The 27480-nt window shown below is 48.3% G+C and overlaps 1 protein-coding gene across 4 annotated transcripts in view; it reads right to left on the bottom strand.

The window, feature by feature from the left end:
* FNDC10 (fibronectin type III domain containing 10) overlaps positions 1-25695 on the bottom strand; it is a 243253-nt gene extending 217558 nt beyond the window's left edge. For 3 of the 4 annotated variants that reach the window (XR_013841610.1, XR_013841611.1, XR_013841612.1), the window contains exon 1: positions 23363-25695. Coding sequence is in view for 1 of the 4 variants with exons in the window: in XM_079987271.1 (XP_079843397.1) it covers positions 24337-25161 (825 nt within the window). In the remaining 3 variants the exon portion in view is untranslated. Of the gene's footprint in view, positions 1-18737 lie in introns of those variants that run through there. The other variant, XM_079987271.1, reaches the window with a different exon arrangement.
* Positions 25696-27480: the final 1785 nt, after the last annotated feature.

Here is a 27480-nt window from a genome sequence, read left to right as displayed (position 1 = left end):
CCCCGGAAATTCCTTGCATATGGCGTCCACGTCCACTTGTAAGCTAGTGTGGTTCACCCCGGTGACGGCTAGCCCCAGTGGTCCAAACCATGCCAATCCCAGTAAGCTAATGTAGGGGCCCTTGACCACCAGCAATTCCAGTTGCCGCGTCCGCCCTCGGTATTGCACCCTGAAGGTCCCCACCCCCATTGTGGGGACCTTACGTTTCTGGAAGTCCCGGAGGGTGAATGGGGCCGGCCTGAGTTTGGGACCCCCAGTAGGACACAGTTTCCTTAAGGTCCTTGCCGAGATTATGGATAGAGTTGAACCCGTGTCAAGCTCCATGCGGCATGGGGCCCCCTCTATCTGTACGTCAACATAAATTTTCTCTACGTTGGGGTGGGGCAACTGGTATACCTGGAAGTCCGTGAGCTCAGTCGAGTTGCCTTGGTGCGTTGGGCCCCGGGACCTGGGGCTCTTGGATTGGTCATCTGATGCCTGGCGTCGGGTGGGCCGAGCCCGACACACCCGGGCGATGTGTCCCGATTTTCTGCACTGCCTGCACTCTGCGTTGCGGAAACGGCAGGTCCTCCTCTCGTGACTTTCTCCGCAGCTTGCGCAGTTCCCTCCTTCTCGTCGAGGCAGCTGTGGTATGTGGGCTGCTTGAGTGCGCTGCTGTACTCGGTGCACCTCCTCCCTGTTGGATCCTGAGTCGTCGGTGAGGTCTTCATGGTGGACCCTCGGTTGGGATGGCTGGCTCGGCCGTGCCTCTTGCGTCGACCTCTTGGCAGCTTCCATTGCCAGGGCCTCCTCCAGAGCGACCTGGAACGTTAGGTCCTTCTTAGCGTAGAGGCGTCGTTGCAGCTTCTCATCCCTCAGGCCACCGACGAGGCGGTCACGAAGCATGTTCTCCAGCTCTGAGAAGTTGCAGAACCGGGCGGCTTGGCGGAGAGAGGTCACAAACCCAGTTATGGTTTCCCCAGGGGCTTGCCGCTTTGCGTAGAAGGCATTTCGACGAGCCACCACTGAGGGCTGCGGCGAAAAGTGCCCCTTCAGCTGTTCCATTATTGTTTTGTATGGAACAGTAGCGACGTCTTCAGGCGCAAGGAGAGCCCGGGCGATTTCAAACGTCTCCTCTCCGCAGACGCTGAAGAATATTGCCCTCTTCTTGGCGTCTTCTTCATCGGTGACCCCTTTGGCTTCTAGGAGGAAGGTGAAACGGGAGGCGTATGCTTCCCAGTCTCCAGATGCTGGGTTGAACGGCGAAAAGCTGCTGTTGGTTGCCATTCTGAGTTCCTTGTGTCCCGGAGCTGAAGCCTGGATACACGGTGCGAGGCAGCGATGCGGCAGGTGGCGGTGCTGCGGTGCTGTGTGTGGCAGTCAGCTCAGCGGGATCCCACCTTCGTCGCCAGTGAAATATACTCAGAGTCGCAAAGTGATTTCATGCTCTTTATTCAGCTCATAGTGGTGAGGAGGAATGAATGAAAGTCCCCTCAAGGTATCTGCTTTATATACATTATTTACACAATGGGCTGCACATGATTGGCTAATTCCGGAATTCTACTGTAAGCCAATCAGGTTGTGGATTCACTTCTATCTGGAGCATGATTGGGTAGTTCCTGCCAACCAATCATACTGCTGCATTGTTCTAGGACCAATCAGACTGCTGCATTCTGAATCCTATTGTTCTAGGACCAATCAGGCTGCTGCCTTTTGGATCCTATTGTTCTAGGACCAATCAGACTGCTGCAGTTTGGATCCTATTCAACTCAGTACATAACACATCCTGAGGTAAAGTTCTTAACCCAAGGTACTATTTCTGGGTTAGCGGAGTCTGCAAGCGTCTGTAACCAGAGGTACCACTGTATATAAATTGTTTAAGTAAATAAAATAATAAAAGACTCACCTATCAGTTATTCGACATTATTTTAAATTCTATATGTACACACAGAGAGAAGTTTTTGAAACAGAGGTTAGATGGTCATCTGTCAGCGATTCTTTAGCTGTGATTCCTGCATTACAGGGCGTTGGACTAGATGACCCTTGGGTCCCATTCTAATTTACAACTCTATGGTACGTGGTGTGTGTGTGTGTGTGTGTGTGTGTGTGAGAGAGAGAGAGAGAGAGAGAGAGAGAGAGAGAGAGAGAATTGCAGTTTTGAAGGAGATGGGTTTTGGGGAAAAAACCTTTGGCTATCACAGCACTGTATCACAATGTGGAAACCTATAAGAGTAATGTTTTTTTCTTTCATTTTTGAAACGAACTATGTGGAGGAAGTCTTGGGGGACTTTTAGCATCACAGTGCGGGACGTATGGAAGCAGTCAGTACAAAGGGGTTTTTGTGTGCCTCCCCCCCCCCCCCTGATTAAACAGTCATCACTGTATCACCGTCAGAAACTCCTGGAAATGGTCGATATTTTTTAAAGCGTGATTTTTTAAAAATTGAGCATCTTTTCTTTTTGCCGGGTGGGGCATACGGCCTGCAGGCTGTGAATTAAAAAGGTAAAGGTAAAGGTACCCCTGCCCGTATGGGCCAGTCTTGACAGACTCTGGGGTTGTGCGCCCATCTCACTCAAGAGGCCGGGGGCCAGCGCTGTCCGGAGACACTTCCGGGTCACGTGGCCAGCGTGACAAAGCTGCATCTGGCGAGCCAGCGCAGCACACGGAAACGCCGTTTACCTTCCCGCCAGTAAGCGGTCCCTATTTATCTACTTGCACCCGGGGGTGCTTTCGAACTGCTAGGTTGGCAGGCGCTGGGACCGAACGACGGGAGCGCACCCTGCCGCGGGGATTCGAACCGTCGACCATGCGATCGGCAAGCCCTAGGCGCTGAGGCTTTTACCCACAGCGCCACCCGCGTCCCCCAGGCTGTGAATTAGCTATCCCTAAATCCTGCCAACCTAGCAGTTTGAAAGCACGTCAAAGTGCAAGTAGATAAATAGGTATCACTTCAGCGGGAAGGTAAATGACGTTTCCATGTGCTGCTCTGGTTTCGCCAGAAGCGGCTTAGTCATGCTGGCCACATAACCTGGAAAAACTGTCTGCAGACAAACGTTGGCTCCCTCAGCCAGTAAAGCCAGCTCACTGGAAGGACAGATCGTGAAGCTGAGGCTCCAATACTTTGGCCACCTCATGAGAAGAGAAGACTCCCTGGAAAAGACCCTGATGTTGGGAAAGATGGAGGGCACAAGGAGAAGGGGACGACAGAGGACGAGATGGTTGGACAGTGTTCTCGAAGCTACCAACATGAGTTTGACCAAACTGCGGGAGGCAGTGGGAGACAGGAGTGCCTGGCGTGCTCTGGTCCATGGGGTCACAAAGAGTCGGACACAACTAAACGACTAAACAACATCAACAAAATTAAAATCAATGCTATCTCTGTTCCTTTCTCCTCAAATTATACATTGCTTTCCCCCCCAATTCCTCAGTAGAGTGTCGTGATGATTTCTTCTCTCCCCAGACTCTGCCTGCATTATTTAAGTGCCTTTGCTAACACCAAAAGGAAGAAAAAGCCCATCAAAGATATTCAGGGACATCCTTCCTTTAATGCAATCAGCCGGCCGTGCGGGCAGCTGAGGAATGGCCGTAATTAGACTGCAGTGGAACGCGAAGGGCTGGCCATCTGGGGAAGGACAGTGACTACGTTAACCTAATTGAGGGTTTCCATCAAAAACTGACGTGCAAAGCAGCTTTGGTGTGGTTTGAGGGAGAATTCCTGTGTCTCCTTCCCCCACCCCCTTCCACCTCTGCTTCCATCTCTCCTTTCTGTGCAGAAAGTTGCCCAACAGAAAAGAATTCAAAGAGCTGCAGCAAAGTTTTCAGAAACTGGTGGAACGCTGTGAGTAAATTATTTGGCTTGGACAAGGATGGGGCACCGTAGGGCAGGGGGCCAAATGCGGCCCCCAGGCCTCTGTACCTGGCCCTGGGAATTCTCCCCTAGCCACCCCCCTCAATGCCCCCCACCTAGCAAGTATTCTTGTCCAGCTGGGATGCGTCACTAAGCTCTCATTCTCTCTTTTTAAATTTCTTTATTGATACTGTTGTAAATAAAAAATGCCCTTTTCCCTTATGGGGTATCGAAGAGCCCGCATAGAGTCCTTACATAGGTTCTCTATTGGTAGGAGAGAATAACAGAGGCCAACCAGAGAATATTGAGAAGCAAAGCAGCTAGTAAGCTTGATCTTTATTGATCTCTTGCAACAGGGTGCTCCCCTCACCGCAGGAGAGAGGAGGGACCCAGAAAAATGGCGTGCAAGGCCTTATAAAGACTTTTGAAATTGCTACCCTGTAGATCAAGACCATCCCCAGAAACATACATCACAGAAGAAGCGGTCTAAAACAGAAATTTGAATATTGTTTTTCTCCTGTTGTTGTTTATCTCCTGTCTGGCAGGTTACTTGATTGGATTGCCTGGGGAGCCTGGCCATTCTTTTGTAGTGATAAATACTTAGTTCCTGTGCCAGGTCACAGGCTCACACCCTATTCATATCTTAAATGTGCCCTTAAGACAGGATTTGTGCGGAAAGAGACAATGGGGAGGTTTCCCACTTTGACCTTGCAGAGAAAACATTTGGTCAGTTTAGGAATCAAAATGGTTCCAGGTTGGCCTTCCTGTGCTGATCTATGTATGTGCTTGGTTGGTACACTTATGAACATTACCATATATCTAAGACCTCAAAATTCCTATCACAATATCTATTCAAAGATATACAAAAAGGCATACAGTCATACCTCAGGTTACAGACAATTCAGGTTGCATTTTTTTGGGTTACGGACCCGCCGAAACCCGGAAGTACTGGAACAGGTTACTTCTGGGTTTCGGTGGTCGTGCATGTGCAGAAGCGCTAAATCATGCTTTGCACATGCGCCGAATCGCTGAATCGCCGAATCGCAACCCACACGTGCACATACGCGCTGCTGCGGGTTGCGAACATGCATCCCGCACGGATCACGTTCACAATCTGAGCGTCCACTGTACCCATTACAAAGTATCTTTTTATAATACACTGAGATAAAACTCTAGGTGGCTTCCAACATATTGTTACGGAAATTACAGGGGGGAAATTACAGGGGGGAAATTTACATCTTTAAAGTTAAATAATACAAATTGATACGGAGGGGGGGGCATGTCTTCTTTACCTTCTTCTTCACTACAATATATCCATTTCTTTCCAATTGTCAATGTCAAAAGGGACTAAAATCTATAAAATTCATAGAAACGCAACGTGCCAATTTGCTCAATTTCTCTAGGACTCCATGACACCTCCCCTGTCCTCCATAATCCCTCAAGCAAGGTGACAAGACCCTAATCCTGTCAAATCACTCTGCCAAGCCTTTCCTCCGGGCAATGCCAGGTGGCAGACTATACATATTTGGACCATTGTCTTCTCATCACCGGTACTCAGGAAGTGTTTATCAGCGCATATCTCCAACTCTGCATATTCCCCCTCCCTCCTCCATATGTTAATCTGTGTAACCCAACCTCTTCTTAATGTATTCATGATGTAATCTGTGTAACCCAACCTCTTCTTAATGTATTCATGATGTAACTGGGATGTATTTTGCACTGTATTCTGGGACATGGAGGGAATTTTCAAAAGTTCGTGTCACCCCTTTCTCACTGTTCAATCTCGCCTTGAACCTGTTGCGCAATAAACTTGGATCTTCTGCCGCTTGCTCCTGTCTCCAGCTGAGCTCATTTTCCTCCGCAGGGACCTGCGGACTTAGTCCGACGAGCTGGGTGGCAGAGTAGCCTCGCACCCAGATTTTACAGTAACACAAATATTATGCCTGAATATATCCTTCCAACTTGACAGCTCAGGGAAGTCACCTAGCTTTAAAAATAATATAAAATCATCTCCTTTCCCAGTTCCCCCCATTCCAAAGCTATTTTCCTCTTGCAAAAGGACTCCAGGAAGTTCTCAGAGGTGAAAATTGCTGGGCTCATTGTTAGCCAAAGGAAGCCAAATCTCATCACCTGACTCGCCTCAGGCTCCAGACATGCAAAGGAACTTCTATTGTACTTTTGGGTGGTGGGTACTTAAGACATATTTGTCTATGCTAATCTTATACCTGAGTCTTGTCCTGCCATGTCTGCTTATGCTAATCTTGTACCAAGGACTTGTCTGGACATGTTTGCCAAGGTTAACCCCTCCCCTTCGAACTGTATTCTGGGATGTGGTGGGAAAGTTTTAAAAGTCTTTGTCACCCCATCCTCGGGGTTCAAAATTTGCTCTTTGAACCTATTGCGCAATAAACTTTGGTCTACAGCTATTTGCTCCAGTTGGCTGGACTCCTTCCTTTATTCCGCAGGGACCCATGGGCTCTGCCCAACGAGCTGGGTAACTGAGCAGCCTCACACCCAGATTTTTCCTTAACAATATATAAAAACATTAAACATTTAAAAAACAAAAAAAAACCTTCCCTGTACAGGACTGCCTTCGGGTGTCTTCTAAATGTTGTGTAGTTACTTATCTCCTTCGTTTGTGGGTCACATAAAGTGACCGATTAAAATAGGAATGTCTTACCATGCCCTCCAACATTTCTCTGATGAAAATAGGGACGTTCTGGGTTCAAATCAGAAACCGGGATGGCTTCTGTAAATCCGGGGCTGTCTCTGGAAAATAGGGACACTTGGAGAGTCTGATAGCGGGGATGGTGAGAGGAATGGCCGGGGGAGAGGAGAGGTAGCTGGGAGAGAGTCCTGTGGGCCAAAGGGAAAGATCGGGGGGGGGGGCCTTCCCTATCCCTTGTACAGTACAGTGGTACCTTGGGTTAAGTACTTAATTCGTTCCGGAGGTCCTTTCTTAACCTGAAACTGTTCTTAACCTGAAGCAGCACTTTAGCTAATGGGGCCTCCTGCTGCCACCGCGCGGCCGCCATGAGATTTCTGTTCTCATCTTGAAGCAAAGTTCTTAACCCGAGGTACTATTTCTGGGTTAGCGGAGTCTGTAACCTGAAGCGTATTTAACCTGAAGTGTATGTAACCCGAGGTACCACTGTATACGGTGACTCACCAACATAAGGGGAGCCAGAAGATACTTCTGAATCAAGTCTTCTTGGCTGCTTCTATGTTTCCAAATACCGTAGTTGCAAAGACAGCCTGTTCGTGTTGATTCCCCAGCTGGAAAAGGTCTGTATACAGATGGTTAAGAGGCCAGGTGACCACTAGATGGCAGTCTGGTGCCACAAACAGGGGGAAATAAACAAGCTACATTCACTTCTATTACACACACACAATATCACAAACAGAGTGCTTTTTTTCTGGGGGGACGCAGGGGGATGCATATCCCTAAACATTTTGTGAGTCTTTGTACCTTTGTCCATTTACTGTATTTTCCCCAAATTGAACTATAAAATGGTGATTTTCTTGAGTCAAAATGAGAGTACCCCTAAACATGTTTTTAGAAAAAAAGTACTGGTAATACAGTGGTACCTCTGGTTAAGTACTTAATTCGTTCCGGAGGTCCGTTCTTAACCTGAAACTGTTCGTAACCTGAAGCACCACTTTAGCTAATGGGGCCTCGCGCTGCCGGAGCACGATTTCTGTTCTCATCCTGAAGCAAAGTTCTTAACCTGAAGCACTATTTCTGGGTTAGTGGAGTCTGTAACCTGAAGCGTATGTAACCCAAGGTACCACTGTAATATACAATACAATACAATACAATACAATACAATACAATACAATACAATACAATACACTGGAATTGTCTGTCACTACTTCAGTAAAGCCAGACTTAAATTGTCAAAGCAGAAAAATATGTGAGTAGAGGAGGGGAAATAATGGGCTTCATAACCACTCTAGTAGTAGCAGTAACATCAATTAATTGGCTAAAAACTGCAACGAAAACCATAAGAATAGCTGTATCCAATCTCAATTATACTTAGAGTAGACCCATGAAAATTTGTGTGCATGACTAATTTAGATCCGTTAATTTCAGTGGGTTTGCTATGGGTCAGATTTAATTGGATGTGACCCAATAATACCTGTTTCCCTTAGCTAAACACAGATAATCAATATTTTAGTAGAGATTTTCTGATCACAAATCAAAGTACAGGCAGGGAAGAAGTATATATCTTTCCTGTGGAAATTGGGTACATGCTGAAGCAGTTTTAGCAAGTAATCAATCGTAAGTAGCAATATAATGAAGCATGCGAGTCCTTTCTGGAGAAAATAGGAGGCCAGAAAGTCTGATTAGGGAATATCATCTTCCCACAATTGTAGTCTTCAATTGTGGATCCTTGGCAGTTAAATCCTGCAGTAATAATGCTTGCAGGATACTTGATGCTAGCCCAGAGGCTGGGAAATTAATCAACCCAGTTCATCTGCTAATCATAATAATACTGATACTGCAAGTAATATTAATAATAATACAAATTGTTCTGGATGACTTTTTGTATTTTCTGCTCACACATCAGTGGTCGGTAATGGTGTGGAAGTCAAGATAATGTAATTGGGAGGGAAATCTATTGGCTGGGGAGAGATCATGCAAGGTAGGAAAAAAAAAACCCTTGCATAATTATAAAACAGAGGGCAAAACAAAATCCATGGCTTTCTGGCAGCTGGCAAGACATTTTCTATGACACCCAGAGAAACCATTCAGACACCATTTCATCCTTCTCTAGGCCAGGCTGCGGCCGCATTGAAACACCACAGACCGCAATCCGTTTGCAAAGTCTATCTCCAGCCTGTGGAATCGCTCTTGAGGAAAAATCAATCTGCTATTAAAAGTGTCTTCTCAAAATTAAAAATGGAAAAGCCCCGATCTGGAAGGGAAAACCCAGTGTTGAGAACCACTTGTTTGGAGTGCAGATCAACTGAGTTTTTCGGAAGGTGTGCGTGCTGAAGCAGGCTTCACCAAGCTGGTGCCCACCAGATGTTTTAGACTGCAACTCCCATCAGCCCCAGCCAGCTGTGCATCTTTTGTGTGTGGGGGGGGTGTCAATGGGGACTATTTATAACTTCTAATGGTTATAGGGAGCACATGACTCCCTTGTTACAACAGCTCAGCTGGTCTGTTTCTGGACACAGTTGAAAGTGCTGGTTATGACCTATAAAGTCTTATGTGGCTTAGGTCCAAGCTATCTGAAAGACCATATTCTCTCATACAAACCTGCCCAGGTTTTGAGATCTTCAGGGGAAGCTCTTCTCTCAGTCCCTCCACCCTCGCAAGTACACTTGATGTGGATGTAGGAAGGGCCTTCTAAGTGGCTGCCCCCAGATTTGGAACTTCCGCCCTAGAGAAGTTAGACTGACTCTCCTTGCCTTGTTGCCCTTTTGCCACAGGTGAAGACTTAACTTGTTCCAGCAGGCTTTGGGGAACCAACTGTCTTTAAGGAAAGGGCTGGTGCTGCGAAGTGTTCATTGTAACTACCTGTATGTTTTAATAGATCTTTTCCGTATTGACATTGTTTTGATTCTAGTCAATGTTTAATTGTGTTGCTTTGAACGTATGCTATATATTTGACTTTCATCAGCAATGTTTTATTCTGGGTTGTTATATTTGACGTTTTAATGTGCTGTAAATTGCTTTGAGATATTTTTCTCTTTCTTAAGAATATAAAACAGTATAGAAATGGGATAAATAACAATAATAATTAATTATTGGTTGTTGTTTTTTACAGATATTTATTAGATTTTCCCAAATTAATACAAGAAACAAGCAAAAAAAACAAGAATGCACAAAAAATAACAAAAATATCAAAGAACAAAACAAATGTATTTTTCATTACTTATTTCCATTAACTTATTTCCCGGACCTCCTCTCACCTCCCCCTTTTGTATTCCAGTTCGAGTTCTTAACTCAGCAAATCCTTATTGTAACTTGTTATAACTTATTTTAACTTATTACTCAACCTTTACATTACAGCTGGTAACCACTTAATTTCTGCCCAACATCAATCTAACATTCATTAATTTTACAGTATTTCTGCAAATAGTCTTTAAATTTCTTCCAATCTTCTTCCGCCGACTCTTTTCCCTGGTCTCAGATTCTGCCGGTCATTTCTGCCAGTCCCATATAATTATTGTTTTCCCCCTCTATGTTTTTAGCTGTTTCTATTTTATCTGTAAGCCACCTTGAGTCCCACTCTGGGGGAAAGGTGGAACATCATCATCATCAACAACAACAACAACAACAACAACAACAACAACAACTTCATTATGAAGTTCCAGCCATGTAACAAATCACTCCTGGCTTGCAGTTTTTGATGCAATGCCACCAACAAGAGGGGTATTACTCTCTTTCTAACTTCTATTTCTCTACTCAATATTTTGCAAAGCGATTTGTCTGTCTGTCTTCTGTGCATTCAAACACCTCTCAAGATATCGCCGGCCAATTTGGCACGGCGGTTCTTGAGATGGAGCAGCGAGTTTCGGTCCACATTTCGATACCTTAGGACACTGTTTTTAACCGAGATGGTGTGCCTGGGAACCGACATGAAAGGAGCGGAGCCCTGCAGGCAGAAAGGGTGTGATATTTTCATTTGCGAATGAGCAGAAAGTGTGCACATCACCAGGGAGAAGAGATGGTGGAAGAAGATTGGGAAAAAGTTTTAAAGTTTATTTTCAGAAATAGAAATATTCTAAAATTATTGAGTGTTAGAAAAATGTTGGAATGAAATCTTATGGCTTTAGTTGAAATGTTATAAGGAGTTAAGCATAAATAAGCATTATAGTATTAATGGAAAATAAGGGTAAAAATAAGTTAAGATATTTATATGACAGAAAATAGAGAAAGATGGAAAGGAATTGCTGAAACAATTAATAGAAGTGGAATACAAAAAGGGAGGTGAGAGGAGGTCGATGAAACAAGGGTATGAAAGATAGACTACTGAAATGGTACAATGTATGTTTTTAAATTCTTTTTGTTTTGTTTTGTTTAGGTTAATGTTGTGTTTTGTATTGTTTATATATTGTATTGTATTGTTTTTTCCTTTTCTTGTTGTTGTTTTTTCTTTTTTTCTTTTTTCTTTTTTTTCTTTTTGTAAGTTTTAAAAGTAATAAATATTATTTTTTTAAAAAAACCAAACAGAAAGTGTGCACATCCTCCAGCGTCTGAGATGAAGGCCGCAATAAGAGCAGCTGGCCGTGTGTCTGCCGCCCCCAGCCAATTTCACTGATCCCAAGCCAGCATCTAATGGCGCAATAATGGCCTTGTCATTGTCACCGTTATGCTATTAGAGGGGGCAGTTGGGATCAGAGGATTGGCTGGGGGGCAGCCCACGGGGCAGAGGCTGCCAGTTGCCGTACCCTCCTCTTGGAAGTGCAGAGCGATCGATTCCCTTCAGAGTCCGTGGAACAGGGGGGGAGGGTTATCAATCTAAGCCAGCAAGCAAATGAATCAGTTGCCGCCTAATGTACTCTTGGCTCCTGGCTCAGTTAGCGCAGCTGAAGGTCAGACTATTGCCGCAAGACTCATTTCTCCTTACGGAGCTTAAGAGAGGAGCAGCAGGCGGGGGAGGTCCCACCAGTCTAAACACCTACACAAATTGGCATTTTGTTGGAGAATAGAGGGGAAAGCTGCATTGAGAGCCAAAATTTTTATTAGAGAATCATCGAGTTGGAAGGGACCACAAGGGTCATCTAGTCCAATCTTTTTGCCCAACGTGGGGCTCGAACCCACAACTCTGAGATTAAGAGTCTCATGCTCTGCCAACTAAGCTACCCCAGCTTCTTAGTCATTGCATTTACTACTACTACTACTACTACTACTACTACTACTAGGGACGTGGGTGGCGCTGTGGGTTAAACCACAGAGCCTAGGACTTGCCGATCAGAAGGTCGGCGGTTCAAATCCCCGCGATGGGGGTGAGCTCCCATTGCTCGGTCCCTGCTCCTGCCAAGCTAGCAGTTCAGAAACATGACAAAGTGCAAGTAGATAAATAGGTACTGCTCTGGCGGGAAGGTAAATGGTGTTTCCATGTGCTGCTCTGGTTCACCAGAAAGCAGCTTAGTCATGCTGGCCACATGACCCGGAAGCAGTACGCTGGCTCCCTCGGCCAATAAAGCGAGATGAGCGCCGCAACCCCAGAGTCGGCCACGACTGGACCTAATGGTCAGGGGTCCCTTTACCTTTACTACTACTACTGTGTTTTGCTCCAAGGACTGCAAAGTGGCACAAAATGTTTCTCCCCTTTTCTGTTTCATCCTCACAAGAACCCTGTGAGGTAGGCTGCTCTGAGATACTATGGCTGCATACACTGCCTTTAAGCATGTTTGAAGCACATCTCCCGCCACCAAAGAATTCTAGGCTACCACACTGCCGGATGAACAATAACAACAAAAACTTAGAAGGTGTGGTTGGTTGCAGAAGTCAAAGAGATCGCTGCCCTTTCCTATCATGTTCTAGGCTGGATTCTGCAGGAGGGCTTTTTGGTTGGGGTAAATGTAGTGGAAGTACAGGCTAAGTCTCAGAAAGCAGGACCATGGTCAACACATTGAGAAGCAAGATACACATTCTAGCAGGACGCAAGGATCCCCAAAAGCAGCCAGTGTGGAATGTTGCTGCAGCAATCGTCTGGAGCAGACGGAGAGCTTCAGCCAGTGCTGGGAATCCTTTTTTTCATCCTGCAGGCCACATGAGCAACCTACCAGGGGCCACCGTCGCCCAGTGAGCAGAGGCAAAAGTGAACAGAGCAATGAACATTAGCTTTGTGTGGCAGGCTAGTTTCCACACACCCCTTTATCCAGGCCTCATCTGAGCCCTTCTTTGTGTGTCTCCTTCACCAGAGGTCCAGATGGCGGCATCACAAGAACGGGGCCTTTTCTGCGATGGCTCCTTGCTTGTGGAATGCTCTCCCCAAGGAGGCTCGCCTGGCGCCTTTGTTACATATCTTTAGGCACCAGGCAAAAACCTCTTTTCCCAGGCCTTTGGCTGATTAAGCAATCTATGGCCCATTGAACTGCTGGGCGGGTATTGTTTTTGTTTGTTACTATGGCATGTGCTGTTGTCGTGTTGTAAGCCGCCCTGTGAACCTAGGATGAAGGGTGGTATAGAAATTTTAAGAATAAAATAAAATAGCAGCATTTTCAGATTTCAAGCAAATATTTCAGCCAGGGAAAAAGCAAGAGGGGTGAGGGGTGTGGCCTGGAGAGAAGGGGCGTGGCCTGGAGAGAGCACCAAGGGCCAGATAGATAAACCTGAAAGTTCACTAGTTGGCATTTGAATCTCTGCTCTCTGTTAAGGAGACTGTTGGGGCTTAAAGGGACCAGAACCCTTTCCTGCAAGCCCTGGTTGAGTCCAGAAGGCTCCTACTGGTGAACTTTTCCCAAGGAACCCTAATTTAAAAGGCTTCACTATAGTTTCCCAGTGCTAAAGCAAATGCACTTTGCACCAGCTCAGGAACACGTTGATCTTTCCTTGCTTCCAACGTTCTGTACAGCCAGGCACTGGGAAATGGATGCAAGGGCACGGCTGAGCCATAGGAAGTCCTGGCACATGTTAAGGCCACAGAGGTGGGGTTTCCCCCTCTCCTTTCTTCTCTAAGTCATGCTCTTTTGCGTTCTGTTTCATCCTTCTCTCTCCTCTGTTGCTATAAAAGGCTTCACCTGCAATCAGTGACTCAGCAGAAACAAGCCCTGCATGCTAAACACCCAACAGCCTGATCTGGGAAGCCAAAGCCGCCACCTGGAGCATCCGTCAACACGCAAAACAGGGAAAGGAAGATTCATGTACACAATCATTCCCCCCACCCCGCCCCCATCAAACTGACTCAGCACATATACAGTGGTACCTCGGGTTACAGACGCTTCAAGTTACAGACGCTTCAGGTTACAGACTCTGCTAACCCAGAAATATTACCTCGGGTTAAGAAGTTTGCTTCAGGATGAGAACAGAATTCGTGCTCTGGCGGCGCGGCGTCAGCAGGAGGCCCCATTAGCTAAAGTGGTGCTTCAGGTTAAGAACAGTTTCAGATTAAGAACGGACCTCCGGAACAAATTAAGTACTTAACTTGAGGTACCACTGTATAGGTAAACATGATGGATTGGGGAAGGGCCATAGCTAAGTGGTTAGAGCATCTGCTTTGGGTGCGGAAGGTCCCAAGATCAATCCCTGGCTTCTCTGTGTAGGTCTGGGAGTGGCTCCTTGTCTGAAAACCCTGGGGAGCTGCTGCCAGTCAGAGTAAGGTAAAGGTAAAGAGACCCCGACCATTAGGCCCAGTCGCAGACGACTCTGGGGTTGCGGCGCTCATCTCGCTTTATTGGCCGAGGGAGCCGGCGTACAGCTTCCGGGTCATGTGGCCAGCATGACTAAGCCGCTTCTGGCGAACCAGAGCAGCGCACAGAAATGCCGTTTACCTTCCCGCCAGAGCGGTACCTATTTATCTACTTGCACTTTGACGTGCTTTCGAACTGCTAGGTTGGCAGGAGCAGGGACTGAGCAACGGGAGCGGATTCGAACCGCCGACCTTCTGATCGGCAAGTCCTAGGCTCTGTGGTTTAACTCACAGCGCCACCCAAGTCCCTTGCCAGTCAGAGTAGATAATACTAATCTAGATGGACCAGCGACCTGGCTTGGTATAAGGGAGCCTTCTACCTTCCTTTGGCTGAAGGGAAGGGCAGTAGCTCAGCGGTAGAGCATCTGCTTTGCATGCAGAGGGTCACAGGTTCAATCCCTGGCGTCTCCAGGTAAGGCCGGGAGAAATGGAGCAAAGCTGCCATTGATTCTGAACCTTCTGCCCCCATTCCTGTGTGTTTATTCTTCCACTTTCCTCTCCCTGCCCTGGGGACAAGGTGCCACCTTAATTTACAGCCCTTTTGGGAAGAGAAGTGGTGTGATCACCACATTCTATTCCTGCCGCACACACGTGCCTGTGTGTTCCAAATATAGCCCTCTATTATCTGAAATGCCTCTGATTGTGTCCAGGGGTGTGAGCAAATGCATTTCTTTGTGTGCAGCGAAGAAGAGGTTCTGTCTCTTCTTGACTGCCTGACTTCACAGAAGGACCGTCCTGAAGTCCTCTTAGCAGAGGGGAGAGGAGTCTGCAAAAGTCAACATGTCTCTCTTACAGACTGATCTGGCCATAGAAATTGGTCTCAGATACAGGGAGGTATATAAGGAAGCCAACCCCCCCCCCTCCCCACAAGAAAAAATTATTCAAATCCTCTTTGTTGACCACTGCCAATAGGGACCGCCAGCTTTATCCTAAAAGTGGGGCAGAGGGACCTCACACCACTGTGAAAAGCCCTGGGTGAGAGATGTTAAATTGTTCTTATATGCAACAACAGAGGCAAGAGTACCGTTAGCCCAGAAAATGGTTCTCCGCTGCGGCCAAAAATACATTTCCGGAAAGCAAGACTGGGAGGAAACATCCGTCCCCTATTGTGTGCGCCACAATGGCTGTCATTTTATGGTACATTGCCCCTGAGTCTGGAGGCTCTATTTGGCTCCTTACTGCCCTCGACATGTTTCTTTTGGTCAAATCCTTTACAGTGGTACTTCGGGTTACATACACTTCAGGTTACATACGCTTCAGGTTAGAGACTCCGCTAACCCAGAAATAGTACCTTGGGTTAAGAACTTTGCTTCAGGATGAGAACAGAAATTGTGCAGCGGCGGCGCAACAGCAGCAGCAGCAGGAGGCCCCATTAGCTAAAGTGGTGCTTCAGGTTAAGAATAGTTTCAGGTTATGAACGGTCCTCCAGAACGAATTAAGTACTTAACCTGAGGTACGACTGGATTCCTCAAGCCAAAGAGGACCCCACAACACAACGAACGCCAGTGTATATGCAATGGTTAGACTGCCAGACTAAGAACCGGGGAGAGCTGCATTCAAATCTCCACTAGGCCACAAAGCTAAAGGTGTGGCCTTGAAAATGAGCCTCACTCTCTCAGTCCAGCCTACCTTGCAAGGCTGTTTGAGAGGAGAGCTAGCCTTGTGTTCTGCCCTGTGTTCTTGGTGGAAGGATGGGAGACAAAAATGCAAGTAATCACTAGCCTGAAGTCTGGCTACTGCCAGCTTTATTTATTGCTGATTCAACTCAGGTGTTTCCCCTCCTTCTCCCCTAAATAAAAACACTGTCCATTGAGCACAACCTCCCCCTTCTCCCCAGTGCTCTGTTTCCAAGCCTCTGCAGTGTTATCTTGCCAATAAATCAAATTACCCCCATTTAAAAAGAGGAAGGAAACTGCTGCATCCTAAATGGATCTTTCTCCTGCCTCCCGTTTTTAAGCTCAAGGTCGGTCATATTGATCTTGGCGCCTCTTATCCCTTTGAAAAGAAGGAGAGGGAGTTATTTTAAGTCGCCCCGATAGGCCAGAACAAATCTGAGGGTTGATAAAGAAGAATTGTCCTGGCTGTATTTTCTTAAGAGCTGCAATTTCCAGGGAGTGGGAAGGGCAGGGAATTGCTTTTAGGGATATTAATGTCCTTTGTAAAAGGAGAGAGTGTGGAGGAGAGGTGAAGAGTCTGATTCACCTGTGCAGAGGTTGTGATACCTTCTGAGTTTTTTGGGATGGGGCCATGTGTGTTAAAACTCCACACACAAACTTAGCGTGGGCTCAGTTGTTTCATTTATTTATTTTAAAATAGATTTTATTAAGGTTTATAGGGAAACATACAAAACTTAATATATTTTCCCTTTTTAAAAAACCAAACCAATACTTTTATCTATATACAATAAAAACACAAAGGGGGGGAGAAAGAAAGAAAGAAAGAGAGGGGGGGGAGGAAGGAAGGAAGGAAGGAAGGAAGGAAGGATTCTTCATCTATCTGCGAGAGGCTCAGTTGTTTTAAAACGAAACCCTTGCCCATCTGAACATAAAAAACACTGAAACAAGTCTAGATCGTTGTTCAGAGGCTTACACAGATACCATATTCCTATTTATTGCTCTTGTAAGAGTCTCCTAACAACTCTCGGCACCGCTAACCACAGCTCCCAGAATCCTTTGGGGGGAAGCCATGACAGTTTAAGAGTGCTTTGAATCTATGGTGTGGATTTGGCCTTTGGAGCTGTGTAACCCCATAACCTCCCACACTGAGACCCGAAGGTTTTTGTGTGAGGGTGCGAGCCGGGAGAGAAGGGTTTGGGCAACCCAGGATTTCCTCAGAAGGCAGATGCGCTGTTTTGTGTGGATTCCGGCGGCCAGCATGGCACAGGATATAAGCTCTTCACATAACCATCTGTTCAGCTGGGTCCCCTGTCACATGCGACACCATCTGCCAAACCTGCCAGGCAGGGAGGCGGGGAAGGGAAGAGACACTATTTATATCCACCGCCAGCTCAAGGCAACAGCAGCAAATGGACAGCGAGAAAAACTCAATGGGATACCCTTTTCACAATCCCACTAGCATCGATCTGCCCAATTTGGTACCCTAGAACCACATAAATGTCTTCTGACATTTATTTTCCTCCACTTTCTTACATAGTAGGTTCCACCATGCTGGCAGCTTCTTAAACATCAGCACCAAGGTGATCCGGGGCTCATTGGCAAATGTATGTTTGAATATTGCTTTGATTGTACAGATTCCAATTTCACCTGAGGAAACCCTTATTGCATGGGTAGGCAAACTAAGGCCCAGTGGCCGGATCCAGCCCAATTGCCTTCTAAATCTGGCCCGGGAATCAGCATGTTTTTACATGAGTGGAATGTGTCCTTTTATTTAAAATGCATCTCTGGGTTATTTGTGGGGCATAGAAATTCGTTGAAATATAGTCCTGCTCCCCACAAGATCTGAGGGACAGTGGACTGACCACCTGCTGAAAAAGTTTGCTGACCCCTGTCATTGCAATGCTCCATTTTAAACAAACAAACTTCTCAGCATCTTGAAATCTAGTCTGGCAAGGTAAAGCATTAGATCCAGCCCTTTACCCCGACGTGCTAGCTTTCCACGTGCAGAGGTGCACATGGGAGAATTCAGTCATGTGATTCTGCACCTATCCACACCCGCAAAACGAAGGGCTGTAATCCAAGGAGGTCTGTGTCATTTGGTTCTTTGGAACGAGGAAGACAGCTTCCAGTGGAGTCTTCTGAGAGTGGGAAGAGCAGAGGCATGAAAAGGAGGCATTCTGATCCTGTATTGGCAGTGGTGGCTGGTGCCTCTTGGAACAGATAGGGTGGAAAGCAGGGAGCCCAACAGCAGGTGGCGCCAGAGACAATGACAGGCAGCTCCAAGTTATTCTAGTTCTGTCCCCATCCTCCTCCCTGGTGTGTTTTACAAGGGCAACATTGAGACTAAGGAAGAGTGCCTCCACCCTCTGGCCTGGATATCAGAAGGCAGGCAGGTGGGCGCTGGCTGCGGTTGGTGAGGCAACTTAAATAGACCAGCCTCTACTATGTATTGGGCAAACCCACATGGTATCCGATTGGCTACTGCTTCTGTGCTTGTCTTATCCTTGCAAGCAACTGTACCTGAAAAAGAGAGCCAAACATCTCTCCAGTAGGCCCCACATGTACTACCCATTTAAAACATCACCATGCCCCTTTAAACAGTCCTGGCTTCCTCCCAAAGAATCCTGGGAGCTGTAGTTCGTTAAGGGTGCTTAGAATTGTTAGGAGACCCCTATTCCCCTCCCAGTGCTACCATTCCAGGGGTGTTTAACAGGCAACCGCTCTTCCCAAGGAACCCTGGAAATGGTAGTGCTGGGAGAGGACTAGGGGTCTCCTAGCAACGTTCAGCAACTTTAACTGACTACAGTACCCAGGGGGCTTTGTGGGCAGAGGCATAATGCTGCTTTAAAGCTTAGATGTATAAACCAACACAGACGGACTGGCGACCTGATCTTCATGCAAGAAACAACACACAGAGACATATACTTGTTTTTATTAACTTTTATTTGCTCCTGACAGAAGGTAATGGGAGCCACTGAGAATCGAGCCCGCTCCTTATTTGCATAGCTCCACCCTGAATTCCATTTCTTGGTCACGCCACACGGTGACAAAGAGATAGGATCCAGAAACTGATTTTTAATACATATGTAATTGTGTGTAAGCCACTTTGCGTGTTTGCTCTCAAAAGCATTCATAATAATGTGTTTTTTTATTATTTAAAAAAATGACAAAAGAAATCAGCTGGGAACACGGCATATAGCCTTGGGCTAGTTATTCTCTATGGGGCACAGCTCCCATCTGTTAACATGGGGGGAAATAGCAGAAACGGTTTTTAAAACCATCTACACACACTGGTATTGCTGTAGAAATGCCGAGCGACTAGACACAGATTGTGCTTACCAAAAAAAGAGAAAACCACAGCTACCATTCAAAGGTCCTCAAACGGGATCTCCTACGATGAGATCCGGCAATTGCTTTTTTTGGTGGTGGTGGTGGTGGTGGGAAATCACCAACAAACCAAATTAAACCAATTAAAAGTAATTTAACAGCTCGTTAACTAAAATGCCTTTACAGCTACTGTAAAAGAGACAACAGCAAAGTATTTGTTATCCCGTAAAACTGATGGAGTGGAAACCAGCAGGGGTGTGTGTGTGTGTGTGTGTGTGTAGGACAGAGCACAAAGAGAGAGGGGACACTTAAGGCACAAGATAGTTAATACCAAAGCATGGCGACAACTGGGGTGTTACAGAAGCGGCAAGCGAGAAGGGCTGAGAGCCAGATGGCCAAATAGTTGACAACAGTTAGTGGACCACAGTGATGGGAGGTGCCTTTGCCAAAGGACAGCTTCAGTGCATTGGTGACAGGGGAAATCACCCACGTATGTCAATTTTACATCATGCTTATTAAAGGTTCTCCTCACTCCGGTGATGGTGACTGGTGTCCATCGGGCTGAAATGCAGGAGGCCATCAGTAGGGGGAGCCAAAGGCAATGGCAGGCAAGTTTTGCCCTATTTTCCTCCCTGGTGAGTTTTACAAGCGGTTAAGAGGAAGGCCGCCAGCCAGGGACTGATTGTAAGAAGGCAGGGAGGTGGAAACGGCCTGGGGGAGGGCAGCCAGGGGTGAGTGGGGCACTGCCTCATTTGCCCCAAAGGGCCAGCATCCACTACACGTTTCCACCTTTCAGACTCCGGGGCCTTTAAATGAGTCCTGCCCTTCCTCCTCAAGGCCAGACAAGGACAGGGAACCGAACCCACAACCTCGTGCTCCACCGACTGAGCTATCCCAATGGGAACCAAGTCAGGCTCCACGCCTATTTAGCCACCAAACCAGTTTTAAAGATCTGCTCCTTGCGAACAAAGCTCCAAATAACTCTGGAGCTGATAAACTGAAAAATCACCTTCTTCTTCACTGCCTGGTAAGGGCACTACTAATGGAGTCCAGTTATTTATCACCATGGCCTGATGCTTAGTTGAAAGTGGGCACAGGAGGAGGGATTTTTCACTGGTGGCGCATACCTTGGCGGTCCCCAAACTTGTCCCGATAGAGATTTCTAGGGTCCACCCTGTTCTTCCAATTACCAATTGTTTTAACTGATTTTAATACTGTATTTCCGTATTGTTGCGACCTGCAGAAGGACCTTATGGTGGGTAGATAGATAGATAAAGAAACACATTGGTTGGTGTGCGGCGCTAGTCCAACAATATCTGGAGGGCCACAGATTTCCTATCCTTGCCCTAGAGCGACCATTTAATAGAACAGTAGCGCTGGAAGAGACACCGAAGGAATATCTAGTCCAACCCATGGCGATGCAGGACTTTCAACTAAAACTGGCAGAAAATTCACATATGTTATTGCCACCCAAACAAGGAAGTCTGATCAAATGAGCATCTATGCTTCCCATTTCACCACTGTGTTACGTTTTCCCATCACAGAAACAGAAAACGATATCTAAGCACCTGAGCGAGATGAAAGTTTTTCCTCCCTTGAAACCAATCCAGAGAAAATTCAGCAAACAGAGCAACAGGGCCATTGACTATTACCAATCTTATTCAAAGCAGGTGTGGGAACCTCTGGCTCGCCAGGCGTCTCTGAACTACAACTCCCATCTTCCCTGGCTATGGCCACACTTGCAAGGAAGGAGGGGAGCTTTAGTCCAGCAATGTCTGTAGGACCACAAGTTCCCCACATCTACTTCAATGCAAAGTCTGACCTCAGGGACAGTCAACCTGGTGCCCACTGACTGATGTTGGGCTACAACTCCCATCAGTCCCTGCAAGCATGGTCAATAGCCAGGGATGGTGGGAACTGTAGTTCAGCGACACCCGGAGGGCCCAAGGCAGCAGATGATGCGAGCTAAAACTCAGGGACATCCAGAACTCATCATCTTAGCCACCCCTAGTCTAACTCATATATGCTAAAATTCGTTTGAAACCTGAATTTTGTCTCTGGGAAACTAGTTTCAAGGAAGCCTCCATCTCCCTCTAAAGTTATTTGAGAACGGTTAGACACAGAACGATGTTTGACAACAATTTGAAACGAATGACTTCAAATTCATTTCCCCCCATATATAAAACCTGAAAACCACTTTCCCCCCTTCTTTTTAAAAAGAATCTACTTCTTTGTGCTGAAGGTCAAAGGTTTGGGGACATACCTAGAGCCACCCACATATGTGCTCATTGCTACACGCTGTCCCCCGTCTAAGCAGGTGTTGGATTACGACAGCATAGAAAAAGTTACTTCGAGATCGTTTTTTTTAAAACACTGCATTTCCAAAACTTCAAAAATTCAGACAGCAGATTCTCACATTTGAGTTCTGGGGTTTTCTGCTTCAACAATTCAGCTCAACTCCTGGGGAAGAGAGGTGCCTGGTTCTCCTTACTTGAGGCATCAGTTCCATCTACGGTCCAGATGCAGGCTAGCAAGTCCCAGGCATGATGGATGAGAAGATGCATATTCTGGACTGGTCCAGGTGTGTCTCTAAGCTAAAGCTGATGCAATGGAGGCAACCCTACTTTGCTTCAACAGGGCCAGGTGCCATGGAGAGATGCTTCTATACTCTTTCTGAAGGTGTCCAACTTCCCCCACTTCTCCAACCATCTGGTGGAGGGAACCGCTGCTTAGCTTGGAGAGGACTCTGCGCACGCTCAGGGGCACTTTGCATTTATTCCTGCACTTCCTACACCACCTGAGCTTTGGCATTCAGAACAGACTTCTGAACAAGGAAGAAACAGAGGCTGCATACACAAAGTGCCTTTGAAGCATACCCCACTCCAAGAAACCTGGGAACTGCAGTTTACCCTGAACAGCACTACAATTCCCAGCACCCATAACAAACTACAGTTCCCAGGATTCTTTGGGGAGGGGAAAAAATGAATGCACAGCCAGAGGTTGCTTTGTTCCATCACAGCTGCTTCCAGCATCATCTTCAGCTAGCCCTTATATTTCTGCTCACCCACCCAAGGGATTCCCCTTGGTCCTAGCTTCCCCTCTTATTCCCCTCCTGCTCTCAGAGCAGACACTAGTCTCTTTCCTAATAGCCAGCAGCCCCACAGACATGGTCCCTATCTCTGAGATCTCCAAGACTGGAGGCATTTTGCACCGCTTCTCACCAAAAAGGGCTGCTCCCAAAAAAATGGAGATGCCTCTTTAAAATACAACATCTGTACGTTGTGCAGGCAGGCAAGGTGAGTGAAGTCAGTGAGGGGTTAACAGAGCATGTGGGACTTTACCTGCAAATTTCTCAAAGAACCAGAAAAGGCAGTGAATGGGGAGCTCACACTACTGAAAGCAAGTGGCCTTCCTATTAGGTGGTGACTGACCCACAATCCAAGTCAAGTCGTCACTTGATGGTGCAGTTGTCACGTGATGTGCGCAGGTGTGGAGATGAGCCCTGGGCAACTGCGTGAGGGCTTCCCCCAGAGGTCTCTAGCCAGAGAAGACCAGAACCACTGTTTCATAAAGTAGGGGAGGGAGCCTCCCTCTCCTTGACCCCCAACAGAAAGGGGAGGTCCAGTGCAGTCTACCATCACCCTCATTGTAAAGGTAAAGGGACCCCTGACTATTGGGTCCAGTCGTGGCCGACTCTGGGGTTGCGGCACTCATCTCGCTTTATTGGCTGTGGGAGCCAGCGTACAGCTTCCAGGTCATGTGGCCAGCATGACTAAGCCGCTTCTGACAAATCAGAGCAGCGCACAGAAACACCGCTTACCTTCCCACCGGAGCGGTACCTATTTATCTACTTGCATTTTGACATGCTTTCGAAATGCTAGGTTGGCAGGAGCAGGGACCGAGCAACGGGAGCTCACCCTGTCACGGGGATTTGAACCGCCAACCTTTTTATCAGCAAGTCCTAGGCTCTGTGGGTTAACCCACAGCGCCACCCACGTCCCTATCACCCTCATAACCACTTCACAAATCTTAGGGTGCTTCCAGACCATCGCTCTCTTTGAGCGGGGGCCAATCACACACCAGCAAATTCAGGTTCTAGAAATGCAGGAAGCTGACTCTTGGTCCATATAACCCAGTATTCGCAACACCAACCAGCAGCAGTGACCCAGGGTTTTAGACACAGGAGACATTCCCAGCCCTTCCTGGAGACATCAGGATTCAACCTGCATGCAAAGCAGATGCTCTACCATTGAGCTACCTACCGCCTGGTCAATTATAGTGGGGAAGTATTGCGCAGCAAACCTGCTTCCCCCAAAAGACTGGAGTTTTTGGAATAAGGAAAGTAACAGTGAAAATGCACTGGAAGGGCAACACATCCTTTGAGGCGTTGTGTAACCACCCTGCAAACAAATCAGGATGAATGCAACATAAACAGGTAATCTAGAAGGGTCCCATGTCGGTTCATCCTATGAGTTTTCATTGATTAAATGGTCAGCCAATTAAATTTGCGTAAATATGCCCAGCAGTTGGGGGGGGGGGGGGAGAAAGAATGTCATGTCTCTTGTTGGAAGAAGCATCTCCGGATGTGTGAGAAGAGGGGGAATATTAGAAATTAACCTAAATATATCTATTTTTTAAAGTGTGGCATTAATCCAAAGAAGGCACCCTTTTAACTGAGCTAAAAGGATTTTGAAAAGAAGTGCTTCCCCAATCAGGCCAAGACCCTTTGCAGCCCTAATTTGCAACTGGATCTGGTCGCCAGTTAAAGTCCAGACTCGCTCCCAAGTAAATATGACGGGGGATCCCACCTGCACAGCCCCTTCCTCCTGGGCAGGCTTACTCAGAAAGCAATCCCCGGGAGGGGGGCTTTATAGCCAAGCAAACCTGAAAGAATACTAGAATCGCAGAACTGGAAGGCACCCCAGAGTCATCTAGTCCAACCCCCTGCAATGGAAGAATCTCCACACACAGGTCCCCCATCCGATTTGAAACCAATCTGAAAGGGGGGTGGGCTTCGGATGCTACACCCCGTTATGGCTTACTCCCGTGATTACATAAAGTAATTCGGAGCAGGGATCATAGCTGTGCGTCCTCGGCATGATGCGCACGCTCAAAGGTTGCTCGCTGGGGCTCTCTTCCCCCGTCCACCTGAGGGCAGCCAGGGTCTCACTGCGCGCTCCTCGGGGCTTAACCCGCCTCAGTTTCCCCTCTTGGCGGCGGGCGCGGCGGGGGGCGTGAGGTTCTCGGTGAGATAGGCGACCAGGAGGCAGATGAAGACGAGCATGACGCAGATGGAGCCCCCGACGGCCGTCATGGCGACCACGATCTCCCGCATGCCGGCCGGCTCCACGGTGAACTCCACGCATTCCGGAGGCCACCGGGGAGGAGGAGCAGAATCAGGATCGGTGCCGTTGGCGGCGGCGGCGGCAGCGGAGAAGAGGGGCTGCAAGCAGAGGCGGTAGCGGACGCTGCCGTGCGCGTCCTGCAGCAGGTAGTCGCGGCAAGCGGCGCCCAGCTGGACGCGGTCGCACTGGAAACGCGTGTAGGCGCCTTCCCACGAGCACGAGAGCGAGAAGCCGCGCAGCAGGCCGACCTCGGCCGAGGAGGTGGGAGCTTCGGCTCCCTCGTCGTCGCCGTCTTCTTCCCCCTCGGCCAACAAGGGAGGCCAGCCCCACTGCAGGAGGACGCTGCCGTTGAGGAGCACGTTGGCCAGCAGGGCGCGCCCGGGCGAGCGGTGCGCTTTGCAGCTCCGCGGCGCGCACTGGAAGCCCCGCGCCCGGCTGCGGAAACACAGGCGCCCGCCCGGCGCCCCCGAGGCTCCTCCGCCGCCGTCGGGGCCTTCGCTCAGCACCTTGTACGGGCACCACGGCTCTCCCTCCGCACCCGCGTCCACGGCGCCTCCGAGCGGCGGGTCCCGGTGCGCGCCGCGCGCCTCCGAGGCTCCCCAAGCCGTCGGGACGCCTCCCGGCCGCGGCGCCCGGCCCAGGCCGAGCAGGGCCAGCAGCAGGAGCCGGAGAAGCATGGCTGGCGCCGGGGCATGGAGGAGCAGGAGCAGGGGCAGCGCGGGGGAAAGGGCTTTCCCGGGCCGGGATCCGGCGCGCTCTAGCGGGGCTTGGGCGCAAAGGGAAGCCCCGGCCGGAGGCAGACCGAGGCGGGACCCCGGCGACCTCGGCTTTCCCGGGCAAACGGCAGGGACATTTTCAAAGTGCCAACTTGAAGAGGGCGAGGCGGCGGCGCCGGCGCCGGCGGTGGCGCCTCCTTTCGGGTGGGATCCGGGAGGTTCGGGCGCCGCCCAGCGGCCCTCCTCCTCGCGGCGGCGCGGTTAACTCTCGCTGGGTCTGGGAGGTGGAATCGGAGAGAAGAGGGGGTGCGCGTGGGAACCATTAAAAGTGCATTTTTGTATAGAGGCAGTGTGGTGTAGTGGGTAGAGTGCCACCCCTGCGAGACCTGGGTTCGAATCCATCCTTGGCTCTGAAGCGTTGGGCCAGCCCCTCGCTCTCTGCTTAACCTGCCTCACAGGGTTGTTGCAGGAACGCCGCGCAGCTTGTTGTTGTTAAGTCGTTTAGTCGTGTCCGACTCTTTGTGACCCCCTGGACCAGAGCACGCCAGGCACTCCTGTCTTCCACTGCCTCCCACAGTTTAGTCAAACTCATGCTCAGCTTTGAGAACACTGTCCAACCATCTCGTCCTCTGTCGTCCCCTTCTCCTTGTGCCCTCCATCTTTCCCAGCATCAGGGTCTTTTCCAAGGAGTCTTCTCTTCTCATGAGGTGGCCAAAGTATTGGAGCCTCAGCTTCAGGATCTGTCCTTCCAGTGAGCACTCAGGGCTGATTTCCTTCAGAATGGATAGGTTCGAACTTCTTCCAGTCCATGGGACTCTCAAGAGTCTCCTCCAGCACCAGAATTCAAAAGCATCAATTCTTCGGAGATCAGCCTTCTTTATGGTCCAGCTCTCACTTCCATACATCACTACTGGGAAAACCATAGCTGTAACTATTTGGACCTTTGTCTGATGTCTCTGCTTTTCTGCAGTCAGTGAGGTCATATCCAGAGCTGGTTCCAGAGTAGAGCCGCTGAAGCTGGTTTGATTTATGCCACAGAATCAATCAATCACATGATGGGGGCGCATACACACCTTTTAAATGGCAATGCCCATGAACTGGGGGGGGGGAGCGGCCCCCTGAAATATTTTAAGGAGTGAGTTAAGGGACCTCAGCCCCTAGGAGTTGTTTTCTTTGCATGGTTTATATATCCCCCACAGAACACTACAACTTCAGGACTTCTTATCAAACTGAATGTCGACAGACAAAAAAGAAAGTGCTTATTCACCGAGTGCATAGTTTAACCCGTGGAACTCACTCCCACAGGAAGCCGTGTTGGCCCCCAACTTGGATGGCTTTAAAAGAGGATTAGACCAATTCATGGTTAAGGCAGCAATGCTTCTGAATACCGGCTGCTGGAAACTGCAGGAGTGGAGAAGCCCTTGTGGTCAGATCCTGCTTGCAGGCTTCCCAGAGGCTTCTGGTTGGACACTTACTGTATTTTTCGCTCCATAAGACGCACCGGACCATAAGACACACATAGTTTTTAGAGGAGACACATAGTTTTTGGATGGAGACTAGAGAAGGGGCAAGGGATGTAGCTCAGTAGTAGAGCACCTGTCTTGAACACAGAATAGGTAAAGGTAAAGGGACCCCTAATCATTAGGTCCAGTCGTGACCGACTCTGGGGTTGCGGCGCTCATCTCGCTTTACTGGCCAAGGGAGCCGGCGTACAGCTTCCGGGTCATGTGGCCAGCATGACTAAGCCGCTTCTGGCGAACCAGAGCAGCACACGGAAACACCGTTTACCTCCCCGCCGGAGTGGTACCTATTTATCTACTTGCACTTTGACGTGCTTTCGAACTGCTAGGTTGGCAGGAGCAGGGACCGAACAACGGGAGCTCACCCCGTCATGGGGATTCGAACCGCCGACCTTCTGATCGGCAAGTCCTAGACTCTATGGTTTAACCCACAGTGCTACCCCTGTCCCTAACCACCATGTCTTACCATAATCTTAAAATCATCTTTCTGCTACCAACTCCATTCTAGTTGCATAAATGGGGTTTTGGGGGGCGAGGGGTAATGTAATGCATTTGGAAGACATTGTTGCATGTCTAGCAAGGGCTGCGTTTGGCTTGCCAGGTCACAGTCTGAACAGAGTCATTTCCCCTCTTGCTTCCTATTCCTATTTAACGCTCATTTAGAGATGGAGAGAATTCAGCAGCAGCAGAAGAAAAAGAAATTGCCCAAGCAAAACATCGCACCTTGCAGCGGCTGCTTTGACAAATGTCTGTGCTTCCC

Source organism: Podarcis cretensis, assembly GCF_951804945.1.
Source record: "Podarcis cretensis genome assembly, chromosome: 8".
Classification (NCBI taxonomy): Eukaryota; Metazoa; Chordata; class Lepidosauria; order Squamata; family Lacertidae; genus Podarcis; species Podarcis cretensis.
The sequence above is the reverse complement of the archived record's forward strand: the minus strand, read 5'-3'. Positions and strand labels throughout refer to the sequence as shown.